The 25,861-nt window shown below is 42.1% G+C and overlaps 2 protein-coding genes and 1 non-coding gene across 3 annotated transcripts; 2 read left to right on the top strand and 1 right to left on the bottom strand.

Annotated features, from left to right (window-relative positions):
• Positions 1 to 597: 597 nt before the first annotated feature.
• On the top strand, positions 598 to 702 carry LOC137811561 (small nucleolar RNA R71). Its single transcript, XR_011081096.1, has one exon. It is a non-coding gene; the product is annotated as a small nucleolar RNA R71 (small nucleolar RNA).
• A 14,713-nt stretch (positions 703 to 15,415) lies between these two features.
• LOC137806593 (coiled-coil domain-containing protein SCD2-like) lies at positions 15,416 to 16,063 on the top strand. The gene has a single exon (XM_068606799.1). It carries the CDS (start codon positions 15,416 to 15,418, stop codon positions 16,061 to 16,063), a length of 648 nt encoding a protein of 215 aa, XP_068462900.1.
• A 2,702-nt stretch (positions 16,064 to 18,765) lies between these two features.
• On the bottom strand, positions 18,766 to 19,630 carry LOC137806583 (uncharacterized). The gene is made up of 2 exons (XM_068606788.1): positions 18,905 to 19,630; positions 18,766 to 18,792 (listed from the first exon to the last, which is right to left on the bottom strand). The coding sequence occupies exons 1-2, from the start codon at positions 19,628 to 19,630 to the stop codon at positions 18,766 to 18,768; spliced, it is 753 nt and encodes a 250-aa protein (XP_068462889.1).
• Positions 19,631 to 25,861: the final 6,231 nt, after the last annotated feature.

Below are 25,861 nucleotides of genomic sequence, written 5' to 3'. Positions count from 1 at the left end.
CCAATTTACTCATTCTCTCTTGAACTGAAGGATAAAGTGGTTGTTGTTGAAAATGGGGTTATCTGTTTGATGGACTAGCATCTTGTTTCCATCCAAAACCTTGATTTTGATTGCCTCTCCAACCTTGATTCATATTATTTAGACAATTGTTTTTGGAGAAACTACCTTGTCTTCCCTGGTTGCTCACATAATTAATCTCCTTTTCAGATGGATTGTTTTGGTAAGAACAATGACCATTTGGGTGATCACCTCCACAAAAATCACACCTCATCGGTTGGTGTTGATTCTGAAAAAAATGTGAAACTTGTATTTGTTGCTTCAACTTAGACATCTACTTGGCCAAAGCTTCAATATGTTGTGTCTAGTTTTGTTTTAAGCCAAAATCTCATGAAGTATTAAGGTCAAACATCCCTTTCTTTTGCTCGATCTTGTCTATCATTTTGGGCTTGATAGTTTTTTTATGCCATTGCATCAATAATCTTTGTCAACTGTTCTACATCGACAACCATCTTTGTATCACCAACTGCAACATATAAAAGCATTTTTGTGTCAGGTCTGAGGCAATTATGAAAGATGTTCATTTGTGCAATATCTTCAAACACGTGATTTGGGCATTTTCTCAACATCACTTTAAATCTTTCTCATGCTTCACAAAAGGCTTCATCTAATCCTTGTATGAACATAGAAATATCTAACTTTGCTTTGATGTAGCAGGATAGTGGAAAAAATATTTGTAAAAATTTCTCCTCTACATCTTTCCTACTCGCGAGGATTTGATTCGGATAGGATTTGACTCATTCCTTTGTTTTTCCTGCCAATGAAAAAGGAAACAAACACAAATATACAGATTCTATATCACCTAATTGAAAGCTCATTGTTCTCACCAACTCATAAAATGTAAACAAATGTGTATACAAAAATGCATGTTTCATCTCCAAGGCCTTAGTTGTAGCAGGTATTTAGGAATTTTGACTCTCAAATTTTAACAAAATTGTTCCCTGAAAACGATGCCAAAAACTTGATGCCTTATTTAGGCAAGTGTATCGAGTCAGAAGTGATAAATTGTCCCTAAGGATGGATATCGAACCCACAAGGAACAATTTTTTTTAAATCTCAATGTATAGTATTAATTAAATCAAAGTATGTGTGAAAGTTTGATTGAAAGGTCATTAGTATCATAAAATTATGTGAGAAATTAAATGAAAACAAAGTAAACGATTAAGATAATAAAATTCAGAAAATTGGGATTGAGATTAATCCTTCTCACTCGTCTGTATTTTCAATAAATAAAAACATATAACATCCTAACTTGATTAACATCAATGCACATATGTAAATCATTCGTATCAATTCCTCGCATATAAAATCATTAAGATTGTCTCCTAAATATTGATTCCTCACATATTTATAAGAACATTCTTATCATTATAAACAAATGTTATAAAGCAATTAACCTTTCAAATCTATTCTTAGCATTCAAATATGTTAAGCATTATCATTTAGGTTAGATACTCAGAAGTACTTTTCAAAATAAAATGATAATACCATCATCAATCAAGAACATAATATTATAAATAAATATAATCTCAATATCTAAGAGTTTGAACAAATTACTCTCAATCCCAAAGGGAAGACTTAGTCACTCATATTGGCCATTACAAGCATTGAAAGCAAGAAAAGAAGATCTATGGTGTTTCTTAGTGACGAATGCCTCCTTTGGGGTTTTCTATCTCTGATTATCCTCCCTTCTTCTTTGACAGCTCTGCCTCACGCCCTTATTTAACCTAATTTGATGTAGGTTAAGTAACATCTCGCTCAAGCAAGATATTTCTTGCTTAGGCGAGTTTCACGAAAATAAAAACCAACTTCATTAGAGCAAAATCTCTTAAGCGAGACTAAGCGAGTCTTAGGTGAGCATGAGAAATTTCTTGGAGAGTTTGCTCCAGAGAGCAAGTTTGCCTCTAGAGTGATCTCACTTGGGAGAATATGGGTGAGTTCTGGGCGAGTTTGCTCGAGAGAGCAAGTTTGCCTCTAGGGTGATCTTGCTTAGGCGAGTTTGGGCAAGTTTTGGGCGAATGTTGAATGCCCCAACTTTGTGTCTTCTTCTCGTCTCTAAATTTCCATTCCTCCTTTAGCCTTTTAACTCCGTATTCCCCTAGATTTCTGATATTAGCACAAGCTTGGAAATAAATAGTTCTTATTCATCTCATAATCCAAAAATATGTTAAAAGATTCAAATTCCTAAATTTAAGGTTGAATTATAACTTTATCAACAATTAAAATCCATAAGTGCCTAGCTTTTTGCATAAAATGTTACTAAATTATGACATTTATCACAAGGACCAAATGAACAATTTTGTGAAGCTTGGGAGAGATTTAATGTAATGTTGAGAAGATACCCAAATCATGGATTTGAAGTTATTACGTAGTTGAACATCTTCTACAATGACCTCACACCTAATACAAATATGATTTTGGATGCAGCAGTTGGTGGTACAATGATGGTTGTCGATGTTGTACAAGCAACAAGGATTATCGAGGCATTGGCTTTAACATATTATCATGCTCAAAATGATAGACGGATTGTTTAGAAGAAGGGGGTGTTTGAGCTTAATACTTTAGATGCAATTTTGGCCCATAATAAAATTCTTACACAGCAGATTGAAGCATTAACTACATAGATGTCTAAATTGCCAAAAAAATTACAACTTGTGCATTATTTTTTGAATCAGACTCATTCCATGAAGTGTAATTTTTTTGGAGTTGATAATCTAAATGGTCACTGTTCGTACTAGAGTAATCCAGTTGAAGAAGAGGTCCACTACATGGGTAGTCAAGGAAGACGAGTCATAATGATATGTCTCAAGGTTGGAGAAGCAATTAAAATCAAGGTTTTGGGTGGAAACAAGATGCTAGTACATCTAATAAGCAATGCCCTTATCAATGACAACAACCACTTTATCCTTCAGTTCAGGAAAGAGCAAGCAAATTGGAAGATACCTTGGAGAAATTTATGCAACTATCTCTGTCTAATCGGAAGAATACTAAAGCTTCAATAAGAAACTTGGAAACACAAGTGAGACAAATTGTTAAACAGTTGGCGGATTAACAAAGTAGTCAATTTTCAGCCAACACGCAAATGAATCCCAAGGAGAATTGTAAGTCAATCACTACTAGAAGTGGTATAATTGTAGGAGAGCGGATTGGTGATAATTTGGTTGCTGATGAGGAAGAGAAAAATGAATGTGAGGGAGAAGAGGAGAAAGAAAAAGAAAAAAAAGAGTGTAAATACTTAAGAAAAAAATGAGAAAAAGAAAAAGAAAATTGAGAATCCAAAGAGAAATGCTCCAATTCTAAATGTACCATATCCAAATTCTCTATAAAAGAAGGATAAGGAAAGGCAATTTACAAGAATTCTTTATATCCTTAAGGGGTTGCAGATCAACATTCCTTTCACTGAAGCTTTTGAGGAGATGCTAAGTTATGCTAGGTTTGTGAAAGATTTGTTGACAAATAAGAGAAAATTCAAGGAGCAAGAAATAGTGGAGTTGGAAGTTAGTTCTAGTGCCATCATTCAGAAATCTTTGCCAGAAAAATCTAAAGATCTTGGGAGTTTTACTTTGCTTGTTACAATAGGCAACCTCGTAGTTGGAAAGGCATTGTTAGATCTTGGAGCAAGTATTAATCGCATGCCTTTATCCATGCTGAAAAAAAATTGGAGACGTAAAAGTGTTGCCGACATGGATGACATTGCAGTTAACTGATAGATCGATAAAGTATCCACATCACTACACAATTTTTCACTTTATGTCACACTAATATGTCAACAAGTAAACAAGTGTTGCTTAAAGGGAGTATAAACAATAGTTTTTTATTGTTGCTTACAAAAGAAGGTTTACTTTCTTTCCTTTAGCTCAAAATGTTTAGAAAAAACATTGGTTATTTATTTTAAGCAACAATTATTAAACATAGACAAACATTAAAATAGTATGAGGCAACAATTTTTAAATTGTAGGTGTTTTCAATTTTAGGCAACATTTTTTAAATTGTAGGTGTTTTATGAAAAACAGTATTTCCCAACGTGAAACATATTTCCACTGAAACTTAAAGAATGTGAAAACCTCACGTAAAAAACCTCAAAACCCTACATTCAAAAAATTTTCAAGTTCCCAAATTATGCTTCATTTGAAGAATGAAAAAGCCTACCCACTGATATCACATTCGTCTGCTCAACCTTGTTCATCTGCTCAGGGTAGTTCTTGAAGAATTGTCGTGTGACGGAGGCGAAATGTGAAGATACCAGATTTACACTACTTTTTTGTTTCGATTTTCTCATGGGTTAAGTGTTTATTGGTTATTTGATTTCTAATTTTAATTTTTTGGATTTTATTTTGAAACGTTTGGTTGAATCGAAAGCATTCTTAGGATCTCTTCGAAGCTAGTTGATTGTGTAATTTATGAGAGTTGAAAAGAATAGACAAATCAAAATTTAAGTAACTTATTAATCCATGAGTTAATAAGTCAAATAAGTAGCTTATGACACTTCATTGTACTCTGTCAACCTTGCATATAACTACCTTCCTTATGTAAAAATTAACTTCCCAATGCATTATCTTTTTAGGCATTTATTTGGAGAAGATCTTGGACTATTTAACATAGGAGTTGAAAAAACTTGAGAAACAACTTGAAAGGGACATTAACACAAACTTGAAAGGTTTTTTATTTTTATAACAAAAAACGAATGAATAAATATGAGATATTTTAGGGATATCTCAACCCGTATATAAAAGGCCTTCCTAAAAAGCACACCCTCCTACCACTATACACAACGAAAAGAACGTTTGAACCACCTAACCTACAAGACGTAACTACCAAACATAGCTCTACCTCTCAAAAAGTTCTCATACAGGTTTTTGACAAACTTCATGCAAATCATTGATTCTCTTTATTGTTCTATAATTTTCTTATTGGCACTTTACCTTTTATTTTTATCAGCAAAGATTTAAATGAATATAAAAGGAACACTTTAGGGGTGTTCCAACCCTTATAAAAAAACCCTTTTGTCCTCTCACACAAAACTCGCGCTAACCATTTTACATTCTCAGCATGTGCATCTTTGCTTAACAGTAACTACTATTTAAAGTTTCAAACAATTCAATCCTCCCCCACCTACTTGTCAACGCTTGATCCATCCAACCTTGCCTAGACTCTATCTAAATAGAATCTGCTAATCAAAGCCAAAAAAACAAGGATAGTCTAGTTCTGAAAAGATTTTAAAGTCCTGCCCCCACCTATACCTAGTCCCCAGTTCCAGCAGTCCTCCACTCGGACTTCCACTACCTGACACATCCCCCACTTATCCATCCAAGTCTTACTCTTAAGCCTGTTTTACTCACTTTACAGATTCACACCTTATTACTACCTGCATCACCTCCAAATTACCGCATATGCTTGTTTGATTATATTTACATTAGCATAAGTTTCATAAGTATGTGGCATTACTTTATCATGCCAGCACCAGAGCAGTACATGAGTTGGCCACCAATGTTCCTTTAGCCTACCCTCTTCCAACACCTGCCTTCCATTTTACTTCCTCCACCCTCATTTACTTGCCTTCCAATACAAGTGTTGTGCACCATTTGTATTACCAATAAATAATACAACATCAGAGATCTACCTGCAGCTTTGCAAACCTGTAGCTCGTCAGATCCCTCCTAGTAACCCCTGCATCACCTTATTCTGTTCTTTTTGGTTTCCTCCAATCTGTTTTCATTCCATCACATCAACATCTTGCTTAACTTCAATTTAGATCTTCCTAACCTCATCTGGATGTTAGGTACCAAATTGATGGTTTTTATACAGCATTCTGCGGCAGAAGCACTCCTTTAAAGTGATATATAAGGCGCACACTAAAAAAGACCACAAAGCAGTTAGCTTGTATCCACCCTCAAACACCAGCCTCAAACATCTACTTGTAGCTTCTAATGCATATTAGAGGGTTTAGCATCCAATCTGCAAATGAGTAGCTAAAGGGGTGACCCATGTGCTTTAGCCACTGCCAAGACTTAAGTCCTCCACGTCTACTACCCCTTGATTAAAAACAATGAAATTCCTTTGCTCTCATATACATGCTACTATAGTTGCCCATGCTCCTTTCCATAATAGATTTTGTCTACTGCTGAGTTGGGGTAAGTAGAAACTTTCAAAGTGAGTCAAGATGGTTTTATGCTGTACAAACACAATGTCAATCCATCTTAAACATAATAACCATACTCTCTGGGCAGCAACACATTCAATGAAGATATGTTGACATGTTTGGTACTTTACCTTAATTAGGTTGTAAACCATTGTTAATTAATACTTTACTTGTATCCTCTTCCTCATTTACATAAATCAAATGCATATTTATCTGTTAAGTACGCAGTTTTAGAATGTAGCATGAGCAACAACATCTTCACCGTGAGACTTCAATTTTCAAATGCGCTCAAGTCAACATAAATTCAAGTAATAGTCATTGCCACAAAATCAATTTAATGAAATATGAAATATTGTTATTTTTCTGTTAACTCTTTAGGAAATACAGTAATACAAACATTTAGGATTTCTCTGTTTTGATGCTACACAAAATTAATTTGAAAGCACTAAACATGGTTAAAATGAGTGCTGATCTTGGTGATTTACAATAAGAATAATTGATTTTGGTATTGGTCAAATGGTAGTTAACCATTCCCAGTTTATTATTGTTAGGTCCTTTAAATAGAAATAGAAAAAAATGAGACTTGTATGTAGTGAATTGCGTGCAGTTTGGTGTGTTACGTTATAGCCTCCAAGATCCTATACTAATTTGGTATTCCGGCTCGAACTTTAGAAAGAAAAAATAGAACATAAGAAAGAAAGAAAGATTAGGTTTGGGAAAAGGTAAAAAATTTAAGGTTATAAGATTAGCGTGAAGCTTAAAAAGATGGATATTTGACATTAATTGGCCTTGGAAGAATTGCTATATGCCCTTCCTTCTACAGATTCACCTTTTCACATTCTTCTTTTTACTTCTTCTCATCTTTCCCACGCAATTTACAATCATACATCTCTACAAACAAAACCTTTCTTTCTTTCTTTTTCTGCACCTTTTTTATTATATCTATGAACTTTCCAAAATTCGTATGTTATTTCCTTGATCATTCATGTATTATTATTTTCAATTATTAATTTTTTAATTATACTATTTCTTTATATTTTACATTAAATGTGATGGAGAAAAAGTGGGCTAAATTCCCAAGATTTAATAGGGAGTATATAGATGGTCTCGAGTTATTTTTATAATTTGCTTACATTAGATTAGATGAAGATCCCAGGAATGTAAGATTTTATGTTCATGTGCTAATTGTAGAAATTTTGTTTGGGCAAGAAGAAGCGTCATCTATGATCATTTAATAGCCACGAGGTTATAATGTTTGGGTTCACCGTGGAGAAGAAATACCTTCATCTACCAAAAGTGATGATGGCGTGATAGATAGTGAAGATTCATAGAATGATATTTATGGCTTACTATATGACACATATATAAATGTGGTAGAGGTAAAAGGAGGCAAAGAGAGTCCCGACGACGAAGGTAGAAAGTTCTACCAATCGATTAATGATGCAAATCAAGAACTCTTTTCTAGGTGTGAAAACTCCTCCACTTTATCTTTCATCATTCAATGGTATTTATTGAAATTTCTTCATGGTTGAAGTAATTCTTCATTCACTTATCTCTTACAATTACGAAAAGAGGTCATGCCTAGTTTGAATATTCCTTATTCTTTTAACAAAACAATGACTATGATTAGTGATTTACGCCTTGATTATAAAAAGATTCATGCATGTCCAAAACATTGTATCTTACACTAGTGCAAAAAGGACATATTTCGACATTACATTTAAGGCGCTTTTACGGCTAGACGTTGTCATTGAAAACGCGGTGGCATTTTTTAAATTAAATTCCTCTAAGAAAGCGGCTATTTGGTAAAGTCACCCTCTTATATGAAAGTGTTTCGTCTAAGAAGGTGGCTATTGGTAAAACCACCCTCTTAGATGAAAGTGTTTTGTCTAACAGGGCGGCTAAGCTGCTCTCTTAGAGGAAAACTTTCATGTAAGAGGGCGGTTTTACGAAATAGCCACCCTCTTAGACTCTTTTTTGTACCCTAAGTCAGAGTGCGCCAATTATGCTTTCATACTTGTCTCTTTTGCTTCGTTTTCTCTTTTGTTGTGTGCTTCTTCTTCGTTTTCCTCAAGCCTGCATTGTCTTCTTTGTGCCATTGGTAAGTTGCTTTTGAGCTCTCTACTTCTTCTTCACCAATGCTTTTTGTTTTGTTTTGGTTTCTCTTATTTGTTTCTTTCCTGTCATTGCTCGAAGGTCACCATATTCCTACTGTTTCATTGCCTTCAACGATGGTCTTTGAGTTTTCATTGTGCTCTAATTGCTTCGTCGTCGCTGCCCCTACCATCGTTGTTGTTGTTGTTATTCTCGCTGTTGTCGTTGTCGCCGCTCTTCACCACCATTGTTGCCTTCACGCACAAGGTTGGTGGAGTTTTAAATTTTTTTAAATATTTTTTAATGTTATTAATTTCTTTATTTTTATTTATTATAATTTGTATTTTCTTAAATTTGTATTATTTTTGTTTTTAGGTTAGAATATAATTATTAAATTATTAGATGGTAGATAGATTTATATTATTTAATATTTATAATTAATTTAATAATTTTTAATTTGTATATTTAGTATTTATTATAATTTGTATTTATTATTAATTTATATTATATTAGTTGTTAGGTTAGAATAGAATTATCGTGTTGGTATTGAGTTCGAGGGTGTTCGACCCTCGACAATTGATACGTGCTGGTATTGAGTCTGGGGGTGTTCGACCATCGGCAAACGTGAGATTTCACATTCATTAGTAAACACCTAAATGACTATTATAGAATATAATGGATCGAAATTGGATTAATTATGTTCGCATAAGTGGTGGTCATTGCAAAAGTTTATCAAGAGGCCACCACCTTACATAACGTTCCTCTCTCCTCTGATGCGGTGAAGGTAACGGTGGAAAGACTTCGAGTAGTTGATGCTCATGTTCCTCTACCTTCTGATGAAGTAATAACTGTGTCCGATGCATTTCAAACATTCGTAGCGTGGCCCAGACACCTAATTCGAATTATACCTGAACCTCCAATAACAATTTCATTTAATTTATATTTATATATTACATCTAATTTAATACAAGTGTTCTTTATTTTGTAGAAACCTCGTCGGAAACCAAGTTTGAAAAAGAAGCATGAGGTTCTGATTGACGATCCTATAGCTTCCTTAGATGCAGCTGCTAGAGAGATTGGTCATAACCTTATGAACATACCATAGGGTGATACATTTTTTTAAATAAACACTAGCATTCCATGGTACATATACATGTCAGATTTGTTAGAATTTGCAGTTGGGGATCATGAGCTCAATATAAATATAATTCAATTTTGTATCATGTAAGTATCTTTACCTATATTTCAATTTACTTTATGTTAAATTATTATTGATTATGCTTTAACTAATAACTTATAGGTATTTACATGGAGTTTCTATCAATGATGGGAAGGATGATGTTTATAGATTCTTAGATCCCTCATATACTAGTCCCACTAGAACAAAGAAATGTGAAACCCAATCATACATCACTAACACGCTAGAAAAAGAGGGAAAACAAATTTCTTTATGCCCTTATATTAATGAGTAAGTTTAATTATAAGTCGTCAATTATTACTATTTCATGTTTTAAATATTTACTAACTCTTTTCATGGATGATATAGGAGTCATTGGCAGTTACTTGTCTTATCTACAATAGATAAGACTGTTATGTGGTTTTGTTCCCTACATAAGAGGTCATCCACACATTTGAAGAATATGATTGATAAGTAAGTACACTATAAACTTAACTCTGTATGTTACTAATTAAAAATTTACTAACGCGGTTTTTTGTATTAATCAGTTCATGGCGTGGATATAACATCCTAAAATGTCGATCCAATTCAAATTATCAAAATCTAAAGTGGATGACACTTAAGGTTTGTAATTTTTGTCTTTCTCTTTTTATTGTTTATCAATATTAACTTTTACTTTCTATTGAATTATAGTGTAATAGACAACCAGAAAGTTATGAGTGTGGCTATTACATTATGCAATGGATGGTTACCATTGTAAGACTAGGCCTTAAAAGTGATTGGAAGTAGGTAACATGATGGTATAAATTATTTTTATAATTCTTTAACATATATGTATCTTAACACTAATTTATGTGAACCTTATTTTGTAATGCAGTTCTTTATGAATGAGCAAGCACAGCCTTCAGCCGCCATAAAATATGAGACATGCTTGGGCCACAAATTTCCTAATTTTTTATAACTCTAGCTAATCAATAGTGTAGGAATTAGATAGATAGATAGGAATATAGGGAAAGATATATTTTATTAATGTTTGTAATACATTTTTATCAATATTGATCCGATCGGTCATCGGTAGTCGATGACGTCAGCAGCAGATAACCACATGGACCACTCGCTGGGGGACACGTGGATCAGGTGGCAAAGTAATCATGGAGGAGATTCCCCGGTATGGAGATCGGTGGTCAGTAACCGAGTGGCCACCGACAGATCAGTTCCAAGATAAACGGGGGACACGTGGATCAGGTGGCAGAGTAATCATGGAGGAGATCCCCCGGTATGGAGATCGGTGGTCAGTAACCGAGTGGCCACGGACAGATCAGTTCCAAGATAAACACCCGGGGGAGAACGCGAGAAGCAATAGAGCACCGATCAGTCATCGGGTGCATGATCATCGGGGTTTCGTGTTACACGCAGTTAAACTGGGACTGAGATTCCCAGCGAGAGCGTTAAGCATGGACCTCGCATGATCATACCTCAGAGAAAGAAGAGCTCCTCGTCGGTGTAGTCGTGCACGAGAGTGGCCTGAGGGAGTCAGTAAACCGGTCAGTGATTGGTTACTCTCTCAACCCATTACGTGCATGGCATCGTGAAGGGGAAATCGTGTATGCAGAGAGCAATGCTTGGTGAGTGTGCCTAGTCCAGCCACACCTGGCGTTCTCCTGGGAATGTGCGATTTCACCCAGATGGAAGAAACGCGCTAAGTTACTCCGCAAGGGAATAACTTAGGCGCACAAAGAGATGCGCTAGAGCCCTTCAGGTGGTGGCACGTGCACGGTTAGATGTGAGTTGCATGCCTCCACGTGTCACTGTCTGAGAGGGGCGCGGCCCAGATAAAGGTGCACTCCGTGTCGTGAAAGGTACAGACAGAAAACCCAGACACCCACGACCCTGACTGTGGTACGTTTTCGTACAAAAGCATAACAGAATTCTGACACACGCAGAGAACAGCGTAGCAGAATTCTGTTAGGCACAGACACAGAGGGAGATAAAAAGGGAATCAGAGAGAAATACACAAATACTGTTTTTACACACATTATTTTTCTAGTGATTCTGTGATCTAACTTGAGCGTCGGAGTGCAAACGGCCGCTAGAGGCGCTGTCTGTGTGTTTGCAGGTTGCGTTCGGAGTTCCCAGAGAAGGAGGTTCTAAGAGTGTTCTTGCAGATAGCACAGTTGCCATAGGCGGGTCAAGCAAACGACAAGGCAATTCCTCCACGCTCGAGTTGTCGGCAGGATCAAATATATATAATTTGATTCTCTGAATTTATGTATTTGTCTGGTTGGGTTATACTTGAACATGTCAATTTAGATGGGAATTAGTATTAAATAGAATGTACTAAAAAAGTTATCATCTACAAAGGTGCAAAGGATTATATGGTAAAAATCGCCCTTATAAAGCACATAAGAAGGCGGCTATGGTAAATAGTCGCCTGCACAAAGGATTTTAAGGGCGGGTATGGTAAATAGTCGCCTTCTTATGTGATTTGATCCTACCGGTTGACTTAGCGCAAGAGCGTTGCCTCGTCACGGTCTTCCTCACCAGCTTGACACCACGTGCCTTCCAAGTCCACACCACAGATGGCCTCTCTGAGAACCTGAAAAACACACGGTGGCGCCTCTGCGGCCGGTGGCGCTCCGACGCTCAAGTCAGTGACAAGAACAACCAAAAACCTGAGAGAAAATATGCTCTGTAGGACCGTACTGAAAAGCACACAACCATAGTAGAATGAGCCGTAATGAAAACGTACCTCTGCAAATTCTGTTAAGGTTACCTTTATAGCTAGGTTTTTTCTCTCTCCAAGCCGTTATGCTTTTGGACGCGTGGCTCGCATCCAGCCCAGCACGTGTCGCCATCTGGGCTGGGATGGCAAGTAGCACCCAGCCCTACACGTGTCATCATCTGAGCTAGGATAACTCGAGCGTCACTTCTTTATTTCTCCCAGCCCTACACGTGTCATCACTTGGGTTGGAGTAACTGAGAGCATCAAACCCTACACGTGTCGTCATCTGGGCTGGGGCAACTTGAACGTCACTTCTGCGTAGTAGCCAGTCGCGCGGCTAAGTCCTCAACTCAAGGAGTAAACTAACACGCGACATGCTCTAGAGCACCACCCGACAAGGCGTATATCGAGTGCAGCAAAGTGCACAATCTCTGTGATATCGCTTGTCTCTAACGGCACCCTTCTTACCGCTGCGCCATGCATGCTCTGGCTGAGGAAACCTTGCCATCAACGAATGTCCACTCTGGGAATCCCGTCGCTGACAGGCGAGCTGTCCCCTCAACCCAAACACCCTTCATGCCCCAGGCTGGCGCAAGAATCGCCTCACCGGAGTTGTACACTTGAACTTACACCTCTGGGCCTTGACCAGCTTCAATCTGAGCTTGTCAGAAGATCTGGCGACGTGCTTCCTGCGGCGATGTCGAGCTACATGATCGCCAATCGCCAAATACGTTGATGACGAGCCAACCCGGCGACAACCGGGCATGTTCATCGCAGAACGCCAGTTCCATGAATCGGCGACCACGCTCACCTCTGAACCATCCATCTTTTCTTGTCTACGTGTTCCACTGAGCACGCCCCCACCTAGGCACGTGCAAGACACGTCATCACACCCGATGACCTGGTCGGTACACAAGCCCCCCAGTCTCGAGCTGCGACTTGTTCAGCAAGGAGACTAAAGAGGTTTAAATCTGGCGGCTTACGTGGCTTTGCGCGTTGGCGCTAAAACTGTTCACCGACTTGACATTTCACCAACTCCTTCGATCATTCGACACGTGGACCCATCAAAGGCCATTGTTCACTGTCGTTTGCGCTTCTCGCAACGTTCGACATTCTTCGAAACTCTTAAACCCTTCGCGTCATTTCACTGTTTCATTATCTTCCACCTCTCTTCGAACTCTCAAAACGCTCCAGCGAACGCTCCGATTCTCCCAACCTCCATCCTTTTGGCCACTCTTCTGATCATACAAAGGTAACTCTTTTGTCACTCCTACTGATATTTGCTGCATTTTAATCGGTTTGCACCATCCAATACTTGTCTGGAGCATACGTTGTGGGATGTTTCTCTGTTTTGTTTTCCTTTTTCCTCGCTTAGGGTTCCTGAACCTTTCTCTGCGAACCCCTATTCTTCTTCCTTCTTCTCCCCTTCCGTCAAGTCTTTCTGTTTGCGAACTCTTATGCCTTTTCGTCTTCTTGCAGCTTCGTCAATGACTCGTCCAAAAACCACACCAAACCCTCCTCCATCTCCGCGAAAACCCGTAGGACAAACCCCTCATCTTCCCGCGACCCCCCAAGGGGTTCCAACGTCCCTTCCGACCGAGTCGCGAGACCCGCGTCCTCTCATCCCAGCCAACCACAACCAAACCCACCACAAACCAAAGCGATGGTGAAACCTCTCCCAGACTATAAGCGTCTATACCTGTGGGCCTCCGCGACCTTGTTGGGTGAAACCTCGTCCGTTAACTCCGACCTTGACATCCTCTGCCTCAAGAAGGGTGACAGGGAAAACCTTTCTTTCAATAAAGAGCATGACAACAGAATGGTCATGCGGCCTTGTCCTCCCGGTGAGCCAATCTGCACCGATGATCAGGGGAGCGACGAGACCCCCTTCTGCTTCATATACACAACTATGTTCAAGAAGCTCAAACTCCGGTTTCCCTTCACACGCTTCGAGAGGGACCTTCTGACCGAGCTCGACATTGCCCCCGCCCAGCTCCATCCCAACAGTTGGGCGTTCGTGCGAGCTTACCAGATTCTCTGCGCCCACTTGGGATTCCCGGCTTCTGTCGACGTATTCTTGTACTTGTTCGAGGCGAAGAACCCGGGTGATCGCCAATGGGTCAGCCTCAACGAGGTCGCTGGGAGGTCTATCCTCTCCATTTTCTAGCAATCCTATAAGGATTGGAAGGGGAAGTTCGTGCGTATGTGTTGCAACGATCAAGACCCTGCCCTTCTCGACGGATTTCCCTTGTACTGGGTGAACAAGGGAAAGAAAGACTCAAGCTTCAGGAAGGCTCGGGGGCTAGAGAAAATGGGAGACCTTGACAAGGACTTGTGCGGCTTCTGGAAAATGGTCGCCTCTTCCAACGTGGTTCTGCCCACTTCCTCCATCATCACCTTCGAGTTTCTCGAAGACCAGCTAGATGTTCACATAGGTTCGTTCTCGGGTCTTTGAGATCCCTTAGCTTATACTTGTATCGCCCTGCCTTTGCTTTGATGTTGCTGTTACGACTCTCATGTCGTTTTAACTTTCCCACGCATTGTTTTCTTTTGTTTATCTTTCTGTACCTCGTTGACTGTCGAAACTTTGTGATAACTGTGTGTCGCTAATGCAGATATGATGCTGGGAAAGGATCGGATTGCTGAGCTACGAGCCATAGGCAAGCTCCACAAACTCACGGCGGGTTCCCAAACCGTGCCAAACTCTGTTGCGGAGATCGCCGCTACTCAAGACAAGTCCCCGCCGGTTGGTCCACCCACAATTGCTGCTCCTCCAGCCCCCCAACGTAAGAAACTCCCCCTGAAGAAGGCTAAAAGGAAAGCCCCCAGGGTGGTATCAAACGAAGAAACGGATGAAAGCACCGAATACAGGCTGGTCTGCAAGAGGAAAAGGAGGGCCGTGGTTGAGCCTCCAGCCGCTGAGAACGCCGCCCCAGACTTCATCGAGAACCCCCCCAGCGCCTCTACACCATTCGAGTCTGCTGGGGATGTTCTTGTTTCGAACACCTCGGTGGCTGAGGTCGCTCCTGAGTAGCTCGCCGACACGCAGATTTCCTCACAAGCTATCGAAGAGCTCCCGACCCCACCACCGCGCCTCGAAACTTCCCTCGCCATCCAAACTTGTGAGGGCGGTGGTGAGCACCAGCCTCCGCCCCCACCGTCAACACCGGGCCTTCCGACTTCTCTCCAAGAGGCCTTGAAGAACTTTAACGCCCGCCAACATGCTATGGCCGACGAAAACCTTCCTCACATCGTCGCTGAAGGATTAAAAGACCACTTGGAGAAAGTTGAACTCGATTGTCGCATCTACAAAGAGGCGGCCAGCACCGCGAAGGCTGAAACCGACAAGGTCAAGTGCGACATGCTGCTGCAAGGCATCGAGTTTTTGCGGGTCGAAAACGCGCTCAAAGACGAGCTCAGAAGTGTGCGCGATAACAAGAATGAGCTGCGTAGAAAGCTGCATGATAAGGTTCAGGAGACCATAGACTTGGAGAGCAAGCTCGTCCCCCTGAGGAAGCAGGTTGCGGAGCTGGTGGAGGCGAGAAAGGCCGACGAGGCTCAAGTGTCCAAGCTCGAAAAGAAGTCAACCGCAAGGGAAGTTCTTCTGGGTAAAGTCGAGCAAGATCGGGATAAGGCGACCAAAGAACTAGGTGAGACTGCTGCTGAGTTGGCCCGGGCTCGCGAAGAGAACAACGAGCTCAAAGCAAAAGTGGAAGAGCTCCAGCTCGAGGCCGCCCAAGTTCTCATTTCCGGCTTCGGGGTAGCTCTGGAGCAATTCGCCTGCAAGTTTCCCGATCTGGACCTGTCCGAGTTCTCCGTGTACAGCGAAGTGGTCGATGGCAAAATCGTGCCCCCAGCTGATCCATCGCCTTAAAACCCTTCGTGCCTCACTCTGACCCATATGTAATATTTTCATTCTGTTCGAACTGTTTAATACTTATGTTCACACACACACACACACACACATATATATATATATATATATATATATATATAGGTATGTTAATCTTTCGACTTATCTGCCGTGTGATTAATTGTTTCGAACTGCTTCTTAACTCATGTACTTCGCCCCAACCTGTACTTAACTTTTAAAACTCAGTGCACTTTGCACTCACCGGTGCTTAACTTTCTGCAAACCACCTTAACTTAAACAAATGGTTAATTTGAAACGATAACGTTTAGTACGAAACTATTTACTTAGCACCTGGAACTTCTCTCGCCTGACCCATCAAGGGCCAAAGGCATCTCTACATCGTCGCTCAGAACTTCGGTGGTGCGGCTCTCGCCATGCGGTTCTCCTTATACCTCAATCTTAGAACATGGGTTTCTGGCAACGCCACCTTCCTTTCAATCGAACGCGTCCCGACGGGGCCGCTCCCGATTTTCCCACCTTCTTATTCTGGGACTGCTTATCTCCTTGTTCCCCCATCTGGGGGTAGAGCCGCCTTTCGGATCCTTCTCTACCTCCCTGGGTTTCAGAACAATCATCTGGGTGGTGGGGTGCCCTCTGCGAACCTCTCCCACCACCCTTTAACTTCTAACTTAACTGGTCTTACTAGGTCAATATTGGTGTCTCACTCAAGGGGAAAGAGTTCTTCTCCAACCCTCATTTCCCATACTTGAGATCGTGAACACCCCTGACTTTTCAGTTTCATCTTGCCTGAACTCACTCGAGGGTGAGAAAGACTTTTCCTAATGCCTCAACTTGCCCAGGGGCTACATCTCCTCCCCCCCCCCGGATGCACTGAGGGCTTTCAACTTGCCTCAACTTGCTCACGCAAAGAGGTCTTGCGATCTGTTCTTGCCTGTGCTCGCTCATGGCGAGTAGGACTTTAATCTTTTCTCGCCTACGCTCCCTCGAGGCGAGGAGGTCTTTTAAATCTCTTTCTCGCCTGTGCTCGCTCGAGGCAAGGAGGTCTTTTTAAATCTCTTTCTCGCCTACGCTCGCTCGAGGCGAGGAGGTCTTTTCTAAATCTCTTTCTCGCCTGCACTCGCTCAAGGCGAGGAGGTCTTTTCTAAATCTCTTTCTCGCCTGCACTCGCTCAAGGCGAGGAGGTCTTTTCTAAATCTCTTACTCACCTAGCGGCGGTCAGAAAAAATTTAAATCTACTTGTGCCTCCGATTTCCAGGTGGCGAAGAGGACTTAAAACTTAAACTTGTACCTCCGGTCGCTGGGTGGCGATGAGGATTTTAAAGACTTCACGTTTCGAAAATTTTGTACTGGATGCATGCGATTTGGGTTTACTATTTCTTATCTTTCCTCGCAAACTTAAAAAACAAATAGCATGCAAATTTAATAACTGGGAAACTTCTAGAAACTTCGAAACTTTCTTTATTGGGTGGCCTCATTAAAAACCCTTCTCGGGGAAAAGAGTGCCCCCTTGAAAAATTGTTTCAACTGATACATCTCAAACTGTTGGATTTTATTGCTACTTACAATGCCTTAGCTGTAGTAAAACTTGAGGTGGGTGGCGTTCCATGTGCGGGGGATCGCCCCTCCCTCCAACGTCTCCAAGCGGTAGGCGCCATTCCCGAGTGCTTCGGTTATTCTGAATGGACCGGTCCACTTGGGCGACAATTTGTTTTCCATCTCGTATTGATGGGCCTTCCTCATCACCAGATCGCCATCTCCGAACTGACTCGGCTTTATCTTGGAGTTGTACTTGCGCTCGACCCTTCTCTTTACTGCTTCGGCCTTCACCCGCGCTTCCTCCCTGACCTCATCCAGCATATCCAAGTTCATCCTCCTCTCTTTGTTCGAGTCTTCTGACACGAAGTTCAGAAACCTCGGCGAGCTCTCTTGGATTTCAACTGGGATCATCGCGTCGCACCCGTACACCAAGCTAAACGGGGTTTCGTGGGTTCCCGATTGCTCAGTAGTATGGTATGCCCACACTATGCGGGGAACCTCCTCAGCCCAAGACCCCTTGGCCTTTTCCAACCTCCTCTTCAATCCTCTGAGCAGAACCCGATTAGCGGACTCCACTTGCCCATTGGTTTGCGGGTGTTCCACATATGCAAACACTTGTTGTGTCCCGATGTCCTCGCAAAGTTTCTTCAACAGGTGGCTTGCGAACTGGGTCCCATTGTCTGATACTAGACGCTTGGGCACGCCAAAACGACACACAATATTCTTCCATACGAAACTCTGGATTTTGTGTGCGGTGATCTGGGCCACTGGTTCTGCTTCAATCCATTTCGTGAAGTATTCGATCGCCACAACCAAATACTTCATTTGTCTGATTGCCAATGGGAAGGGTCCCAGGATGTCGATTCCCCACGTGTGGAACGGCCAAGGACTGTAGATTGACTTTAACTCTTATGGGGGCGCCTTATGCCAGTCGGCGTGCTGCTGGCATTGCTTGCAATCTTCTCTCATCGTAGGCCAGTAATAGCCTGCACGGATAGTCCTTGTTGCCAGCGATCGACCTCCAATGTGGCTCCCGCAAATCCCCTCATGGAGCTCAGCCATAATCCTCGTGCACTTCTCTCCGTGTACACATACAAGAAGAGGGTGTATAAATCCAAATCTGTACAGCTCGCCGTCAATAAGGGTAAACTTGTTGGAGCTCTTCTTTATCTTTCTGGCCTCAGTTGAGTCAACTGGAAGCACACCATCCGCTAAATAGCGTTGGTATAGCGTTATCCACATGTCTGGTTCGTGGACAGCGCAAACTTGCATCGATCTCGCCCCTTCCGCTAGGCGCGCTCTGACCCTCGGCGTCCTCAGAGTTTCCTGCGTTAGGGATCTATGACTTCTCACCGTTCTTTCCATTGATCTGCAAACATGAAGAACCTGGTGGTCTGCCATGAATGCTCCAGGCGCTTTCAAGGTTTCTTGAATGACAGTCATCTGCTTGCCCTCCTTGCCCGAACTGGCGAGCTTGGCTAGCAAGTCAGCTCGGGCATTCTGTTCTCTCGGCACGTGCACCACTTCAAATGAAGCGAAAGATCTCCTTAGCTCTTGCACGTACTCCAAGTAGGCTGCTATCTGCGGGTCTTTGGCAGGGAACTCGCCAGTCACTTGTCCAGTGACCAACAGCGAATCGCTCTTGGCCATCAGCACTCTCGCCCCCATTTCCTTCGCCAGCAGGATTCCGGCGATCAAAGCCTCGTACTCTGCTTGATTGTTGCTTGCTTTGAAAGCAAACCTCAATGATTGCTCTATCAACACTCCGTTGGGCCCTTCCAAAATGACCCCAGCCCCGCTGCCCAGCTGGTTGGACGACCCATCAACCGAGAGTACCCAGCGAAAGTCATCCTCGGCGTTTTGTGCTACTTCAGAGGACAACTCGACCACAAAATCGGCGAAGACTTGCCCCTTGATCGATCCCCAGGGTTCATATTTGATGTCGAACTCCGACAGCTCGACTGCCCACTTCACCATCCTTCCGGCCACATTGGGTTTCTTCAAAACCTTCTGGATTGGCAGATCAGTCATCACCAATACCGTAAAGCTCTGGAAGTAATGGCGCAATCTCCTCGCCGAGAATACAACCGCTAATGCTGCCTTTTCTAGGGCCTGGTACCTCACCTCTGGGCCTTGCAGCACCTTGCTAACGAAATATATGGGCCTTTGGATCTGATCCTGATCCTGCACGAGCACTGCGCTGATCGCCCTCTCAGTTATGGCAAAGTACAGCCTGAGCGGTGTTACGGCTTGGGGCTTGCACAGAACTGGAGGGCTCGCCAAATATTCCTTGAGCTTTACGAAGGCCTCCTCACACTCCTTTGTCCAAACAAACTTGTTGTTCCTTTTCAAACATTGGAAGTATGGGTGGCCCTTCTCTCCGCTTGCCGATACGAATCGGGACAGGGCGGCCATCCGCCCCGTGAGTTGCTGCACCTCCTTCACATTGGCGGGGCTCCTCATTGCCAAAATGGCGGCGCACTTCTCGGGGTTAGCCTCGATTCCCCTCTCTGACAGGAGAAACCCCAGAAATTTCCCTGCTTCTACACCAAAAACACACTTTTTAGGATTCAGTTTCAGCTTGTACCTGGCTATCGTGATGAACAACTCTTCCAGGTCGGCGACGTGCTTGTCTTTCTCCAGGGACGTCACGACCATGTCGTCGACGTATGCCTGCACATTCCTTCCGAGCATGGGTGCGAGCACCTTGTCCATCAGCCTTTGGTATGTGGCCCCTGCATTCTTCAACCCGAAGGGCATCACCCTGTAGCAATAGCATGACCTTTCCATCATGAAGGCGGTCTTCTCTTCGTCCATGCGGTGCATTTTGATTTGGTTGTACCCCGAGAAGGCATCCAGAAAACTGAGCAGCTTGCACCCCGATGAACTGTCTACCAGGGCGTCTATGCTTGGCAAAGGATAAGAATCCTTTGGGCAGGCCTTGTTCAGGTCTGTAAAGTCAACACACATCCGCCATTTCCCGCTGCTCTTCTTGATCAGAACAACATTAGCGAGCCATTCTGGATATTGGATCTCCCTGATGTGGCCCGCTGCAAGGAGTTTCTGTGTCTCTTCCTTGATCGCCTGTCTCTTCTCCTCATTGAACTTTCTTCTTCTTTGGCGGATGGGCCTGACTTGGGGGTCCATTGCTAAACGATGGCACAAGAAATCGGGGTCGATTCCCGGCATATCTGAAGCAGCCCACGCAAACGCATCCAGGTGTCTACTTATCACCTTGGCGATTTGGTCTTGCGTCTCGCTATCCAGGGTTCTTCCCAACTTAAACACCTTACCGCTAATCTCCTTCTCGAGCCATTCCTCTACTGGCTGAGGTCTCCTTTCGCTGGCGATCAGGGCCCTCGCGATACCGGTTTCTCTGGCGGTCTCCGAGCAGTTTCTTTCTCCCTCCCAGCTCTCTGACCTCACCTCTACATTCCCCATCGGCACATCGCCATCGGCGACCACCTCTAACGCCGTATCCGAAACTCGCCGGGATTCGCGCTCCGGCTCCACGCCAGGGGGAGGCGTTGTGGTTACGTGGCACACAGACCTCTTGTTCTTAAGGCTGTTTTCGTAACACTTCTTTGTCTCCTTCTGGTCAGAGCAAATAGTGATAATCATGCCCTCCATAGACGGCAGCTTGACCTTCATGTGCCTTGTCGAAGGCACAGCTCCTGTTCTGTTGAGCGTTGGCCTTCCCAACAGTATGTTGTACGTTGACGGGGCGTTTACAACAAGATACATGATCTTCTCCGTTCGTGAGGCCAAACCGTCAGTGAAGGTCGTCCTCAACTCCATATACCCCCTCACCTCCACTTGGTCCCCGGCAAAACCGTACAAGCAGCCCCCATATGGTCTCAGTTGATCGGGGGACAGTTGTAACTTCTCAAAAGTCGGCCAAAACAACACATCTGCTGAACTTCCTTGGTCGACCACACCCGGTGGACAGTCCTTCTCACCGTGACAAGCGAGATCACAATAGGGTCGTTGTCGTGAGGCACCACGTCCCTAAGATCCCCCTTGGTGAACGTGATGTCCACGTCGGGCGAGTGATCCTCATAGATTTCCACTGACATTACCGACCTCGCATACCTCTTGCGTTGCGACGCAGTGCACCCCCCGCCGGAGAATCCGCCGGCTATGGTGTGGATCTCACCGTGAATGGGCACCTCGTGCTGCTTCCCTCCGCTGCCCGCCGGTTGAGATCCTGACGCTTGGTCCGCTTGCTTCTCTAGCAAGTAATCCTTTAGGAAACCACATTTGACCAGCTCGGCGAGCTGGTGTCCCAGAGCCAAACACGAGTTGATAGAGTGGCCAAAACTCTTGTGGAACTCACACCATGCGTCTGGCTTTGGCCCCAAAACCTTCTCCGTCGTTTTCTCAGGCACTTTGAGCCTGGCAGCAATGTTTGGGATGGCGATCAAATCGGCCAAACACATTACAAACTCATACCTTGGGGGGCGATTAGTCTCCTGCCGGTTGACTTAGCGCAAGAGCGTTGCCTCGTCACGGTCTTCCTCACCAGCTTGACACCACGTGCCCTCCAAGTCCACACCACAAATGGCCTCTCTGAGAACCTGAAAAATACACGGTGGCGCCTCTGCGGCCGGTGGCGCTTCGACGCTCAAGTCAGTTACAAGGACACCCAAAAAACTGAGAGAAAATATGCTCTGTAGGACCGTACTGAAAAGCACACAACCCTAGCAGAATGAGTCGTAATGAAAACGTACCTCTGCAAATTCTGTTAAGGTTACCTTTATAGCTAGGTTTTTTCTCTCTCCAAGCCGTTATGCTTTTGGACGCATGGCTCGCATCCAGCCCTGCACGTGTCGCCATCTGGGCTGGGATGGCAGGTAGCACCCAGCCCTACACGTGTCATCATCTGAGCTAGGATAACTCGAGCGTCACTTCTTTATTTCTCCCAGCCCTACACGTGTCATCACTTGGGTTGGAGTAACTGAGAGCATCAAACCCTACACGTGTCGTCATCTGGGCTGGGGCAACTTGAACGTCACTTCTGCGTAGTAGCCAGTCGCGCGGCTAAGTCCTCAACTCAAGGAGTAAACTAACACGCGACATGCTCTAGAGCACCACTCGACAAGGCGAGTATCGAGTGCAGCAAAGTGCACCATCTCTGTGATATCGCTTGTCTCTAACGGCACCTTCCTTACCGCTGCGCCATGCATGTTCTGGCTGAGGAAACCTTGCCATCAACGAATGTCCACTCTGGGAATCCCGTCGCTGATAGGCGAGCTATCCCCTCAACCCAAACACCCTTCACGCCCCAGGCTGGCGCAACAATCGCCTCACCGGAGTTGTACACTTGAACTTACACCTCTGGGCCTTCACCAACTTCAATCTGAGCTTGTCGGAAGATCTGGCGACGTGCTTCCTGCGGCGATGTCGAGCTACATGATCGCCAATCGCCAAATACATTGATGACGAGCCAACCCGGCGACAACCGGGCATGTTCATCGCAGAACGCCAGTTCCATGAACCGGCGACCACGCTCACCTCTGAACCATCCATCTTTCTTGCCTATGTGTTCCACTGAGCACGCCCCCACCTAGGCACGTGCAAGACACGTCATCACACCCGATGACCTGGTCGGTACATGATTTATAAGGACTTTTACCATAGTCGCCCTCTTTGCCTAAGACGGCTAAATAGCTGCCTTTTTTTTCTCTAGGACATTAGATTATGCGCTGATCAAAGACAGCTAGAAATTCGTCATTTTACTGTTAAAATAGTCGTCGTTTTTAAGCTTTTCTGCATCAGTATTATTTGGAAAGAGAATGAGGGTCTAGAAGTTTGTAGTATATGTAAATCTTCACGATGGAAGGAATTTCCTAAAATCAATTCTGAAGTTGAGCAACCAAAATATGAATATAAAGTTCTTGTCAAAGTATTGCGTCACTTTTCCATTTATTCCTAGACTTCAAAGACTCTTTATTTGTTCAAAGACTGCTGAGTCAATGATGTGGCATTTAGAAGGATGGTCGAAGGATGGGAAAATGAGACATCCCGCTGATGGTGAAGCTTAGAACAACTTTGATAGGCTTCATGAAGATTTTTCTAATGATTCGCGCAATGTAAGGCTTGGTCTAGCAAGTGATGGCTTTAATCCATGAGCATATCGCATACCATGGAGCCTATGACGATGGTGGTGTACAACATTCCACCTTGGTTGTGCATGAAACCTGAATATACAATTTTATCATTGTTGATTCATGGACCACAATACCAAGAAATGATATTGATGTGTACCTTCCATTGTTGATTCAAGAGCTAAAAGATTTATGGGAGTTTGGAGTAGAGACAGATGACGCGTCAAAAATGAAATATTTCAAATGCGTGCCGCTCTTCTATGGACTATTAGTGACACTACAAGAAAATTTAATATTACATACATCATCAATTTGTATATAAGACGCTAAACCTGTATGTAAAACATAGTTAATTACAGAAAATAAATCGTATGTAAAATTTTCGTAGGTAACTATTACATACGAATTCAAAATTCGTATGTAATTACATACAGATATATCCATATGTGATTACATACGAAAATATTTGTATGTAATTACACTAGAAAGTTACATACGGAAATATAAGTAAGTAACTATAATTTTTATTTTGTTTGTACATTTGAAAGTATTGAAAACCAGTTTTCCAGACTTGGAAAAACATTGAGAGATATATTCATTAAACATTCAGACCTGCCCATAATTCGAAAAGCATGATAGAAAGTAACATGTGGATTACTTCTTAATTCATCATTTACTGTATTATTATTACATCTCAGGTAACATTTTATAACATATTTACATAGTATGTGGACCATCCCCAGTTTCACTCATATATGGTCTACTTGCCCTTTATCGATTCCAAGATGTGAGCTTCACTTGGCTAAGAAGTCCAGGCCAAAATAGAAGGTCCACTTTATGGACCTTAAAAGAGGGTTCTTGCATTCACCACTCCTATATGGGGTGGTAAAATGGTAAAACTACTCTTGATAAAATAACACTATACTGAACCTAACATTTTCAAAATGGCAATACAATAACTGCAAATAAAAAAATTGTCCAAATCAAAACCTTAATCTAAATTGAAACATGATTTATCTCAATGATTCAGATGAAGCATAACTATTAAAATAAAACCAGACATTGCACTAGAATTTGTCAGATCACTGGTTTAGACTTCCACAAAATTGGTGGAGCAAAAAATCCATAAGAACCAACCCAAATTAGGTAAGAACTGATGTGAAAAACCAATTTGAGTGTAAGAACTTATGTGAACCTAACTAAAGAAGTTCAAGCCAACAAAAATTTCAGCTCAAACTCAAATGAATGTATCAGATTTAGCTCAAACTTATTCAGATCATGTAATTTTTTAAGTTGGACATCTTATGCAATTTCTTCAAATTATTATAATATTATCAAGTCTTAAATATAACCTCTAGTTCCTGCAACAAACAACAACCATTCACGGGTTCCTGCAACAAACAACAACCATTCACGGGATAAACAATAGGATATTTTCGTATTGGAGAGATTGAGGTTTACTTGGATGTTGTGGGAATCATGACTTTGAGTGTAAAGAATGTGAAATTTAGTGAGAGCATCAATTTCTCACGTCAATTTACTGAGAACTAGAAATTGAGATGTGCACGTTGAGAAAAAGTTATTAAGTTTTATGTAATTTTTCTTCAAACATCAAATCAGATACAAATTAATAATCATCTACTTTAACCAAAATAAAAACATATTAAAAAAATATGTAAAGCATATTTTCATATTAAAAATGCTAAAAAAAATATTAAACAATGATGTTAAACATACATATAACAAAATATTAAATATATAACAAAATGTTAGCAAATACCATAAAAAAGATAATCAAGTTATAAATATCTTAAATTTAAGAAGAATATAACCTAAATAAGGAGAGAAACAAATCATCTTATATAAGACTAAATTAATAAAAAAATAATTTTCATTCAACGGGTATTCTATAAAATAACATGACACCTAATAAAAAAAATATATTACATAACAAATAACTAATAAATAATAAATAAATTTTACTACAAAAATTTAATTTTTTTTACCAAATGTAGAAAGAAAATCTGAAAAAAGGAATCAATGAAACGCTGATAAATGGTGTAACCACATACTGTTCATATAAACGCTCATTCCTCTCACTCTCTTCATTCTCTGTTTCCTAAACCCTAAACCCTAACCCTCTACATTCCCTCCA

This window comes from Phaseolus vulgaris, chromosome 11, assembly GCF_000499845.2.
Source record: "Phaseolus vulgaris cultivar G19833 chromosome 11, P. vulgaris v2.0, whole genome shotgun sequence".
In the NCBI taxonomy this organism is placed as follows: domain Eukaryota; kingdom Viridiplantae; phylum Streptophyta; class Magnoliopsida; order Fabales; family Fabaceae; genus Phaseolus; species Phaseolus vulgaris.
The sequence above is the reverse complement of the archived record's forward strand: the minus strand, read 5'-3'. Positions and strand labels throughout refer to the sequence as shown.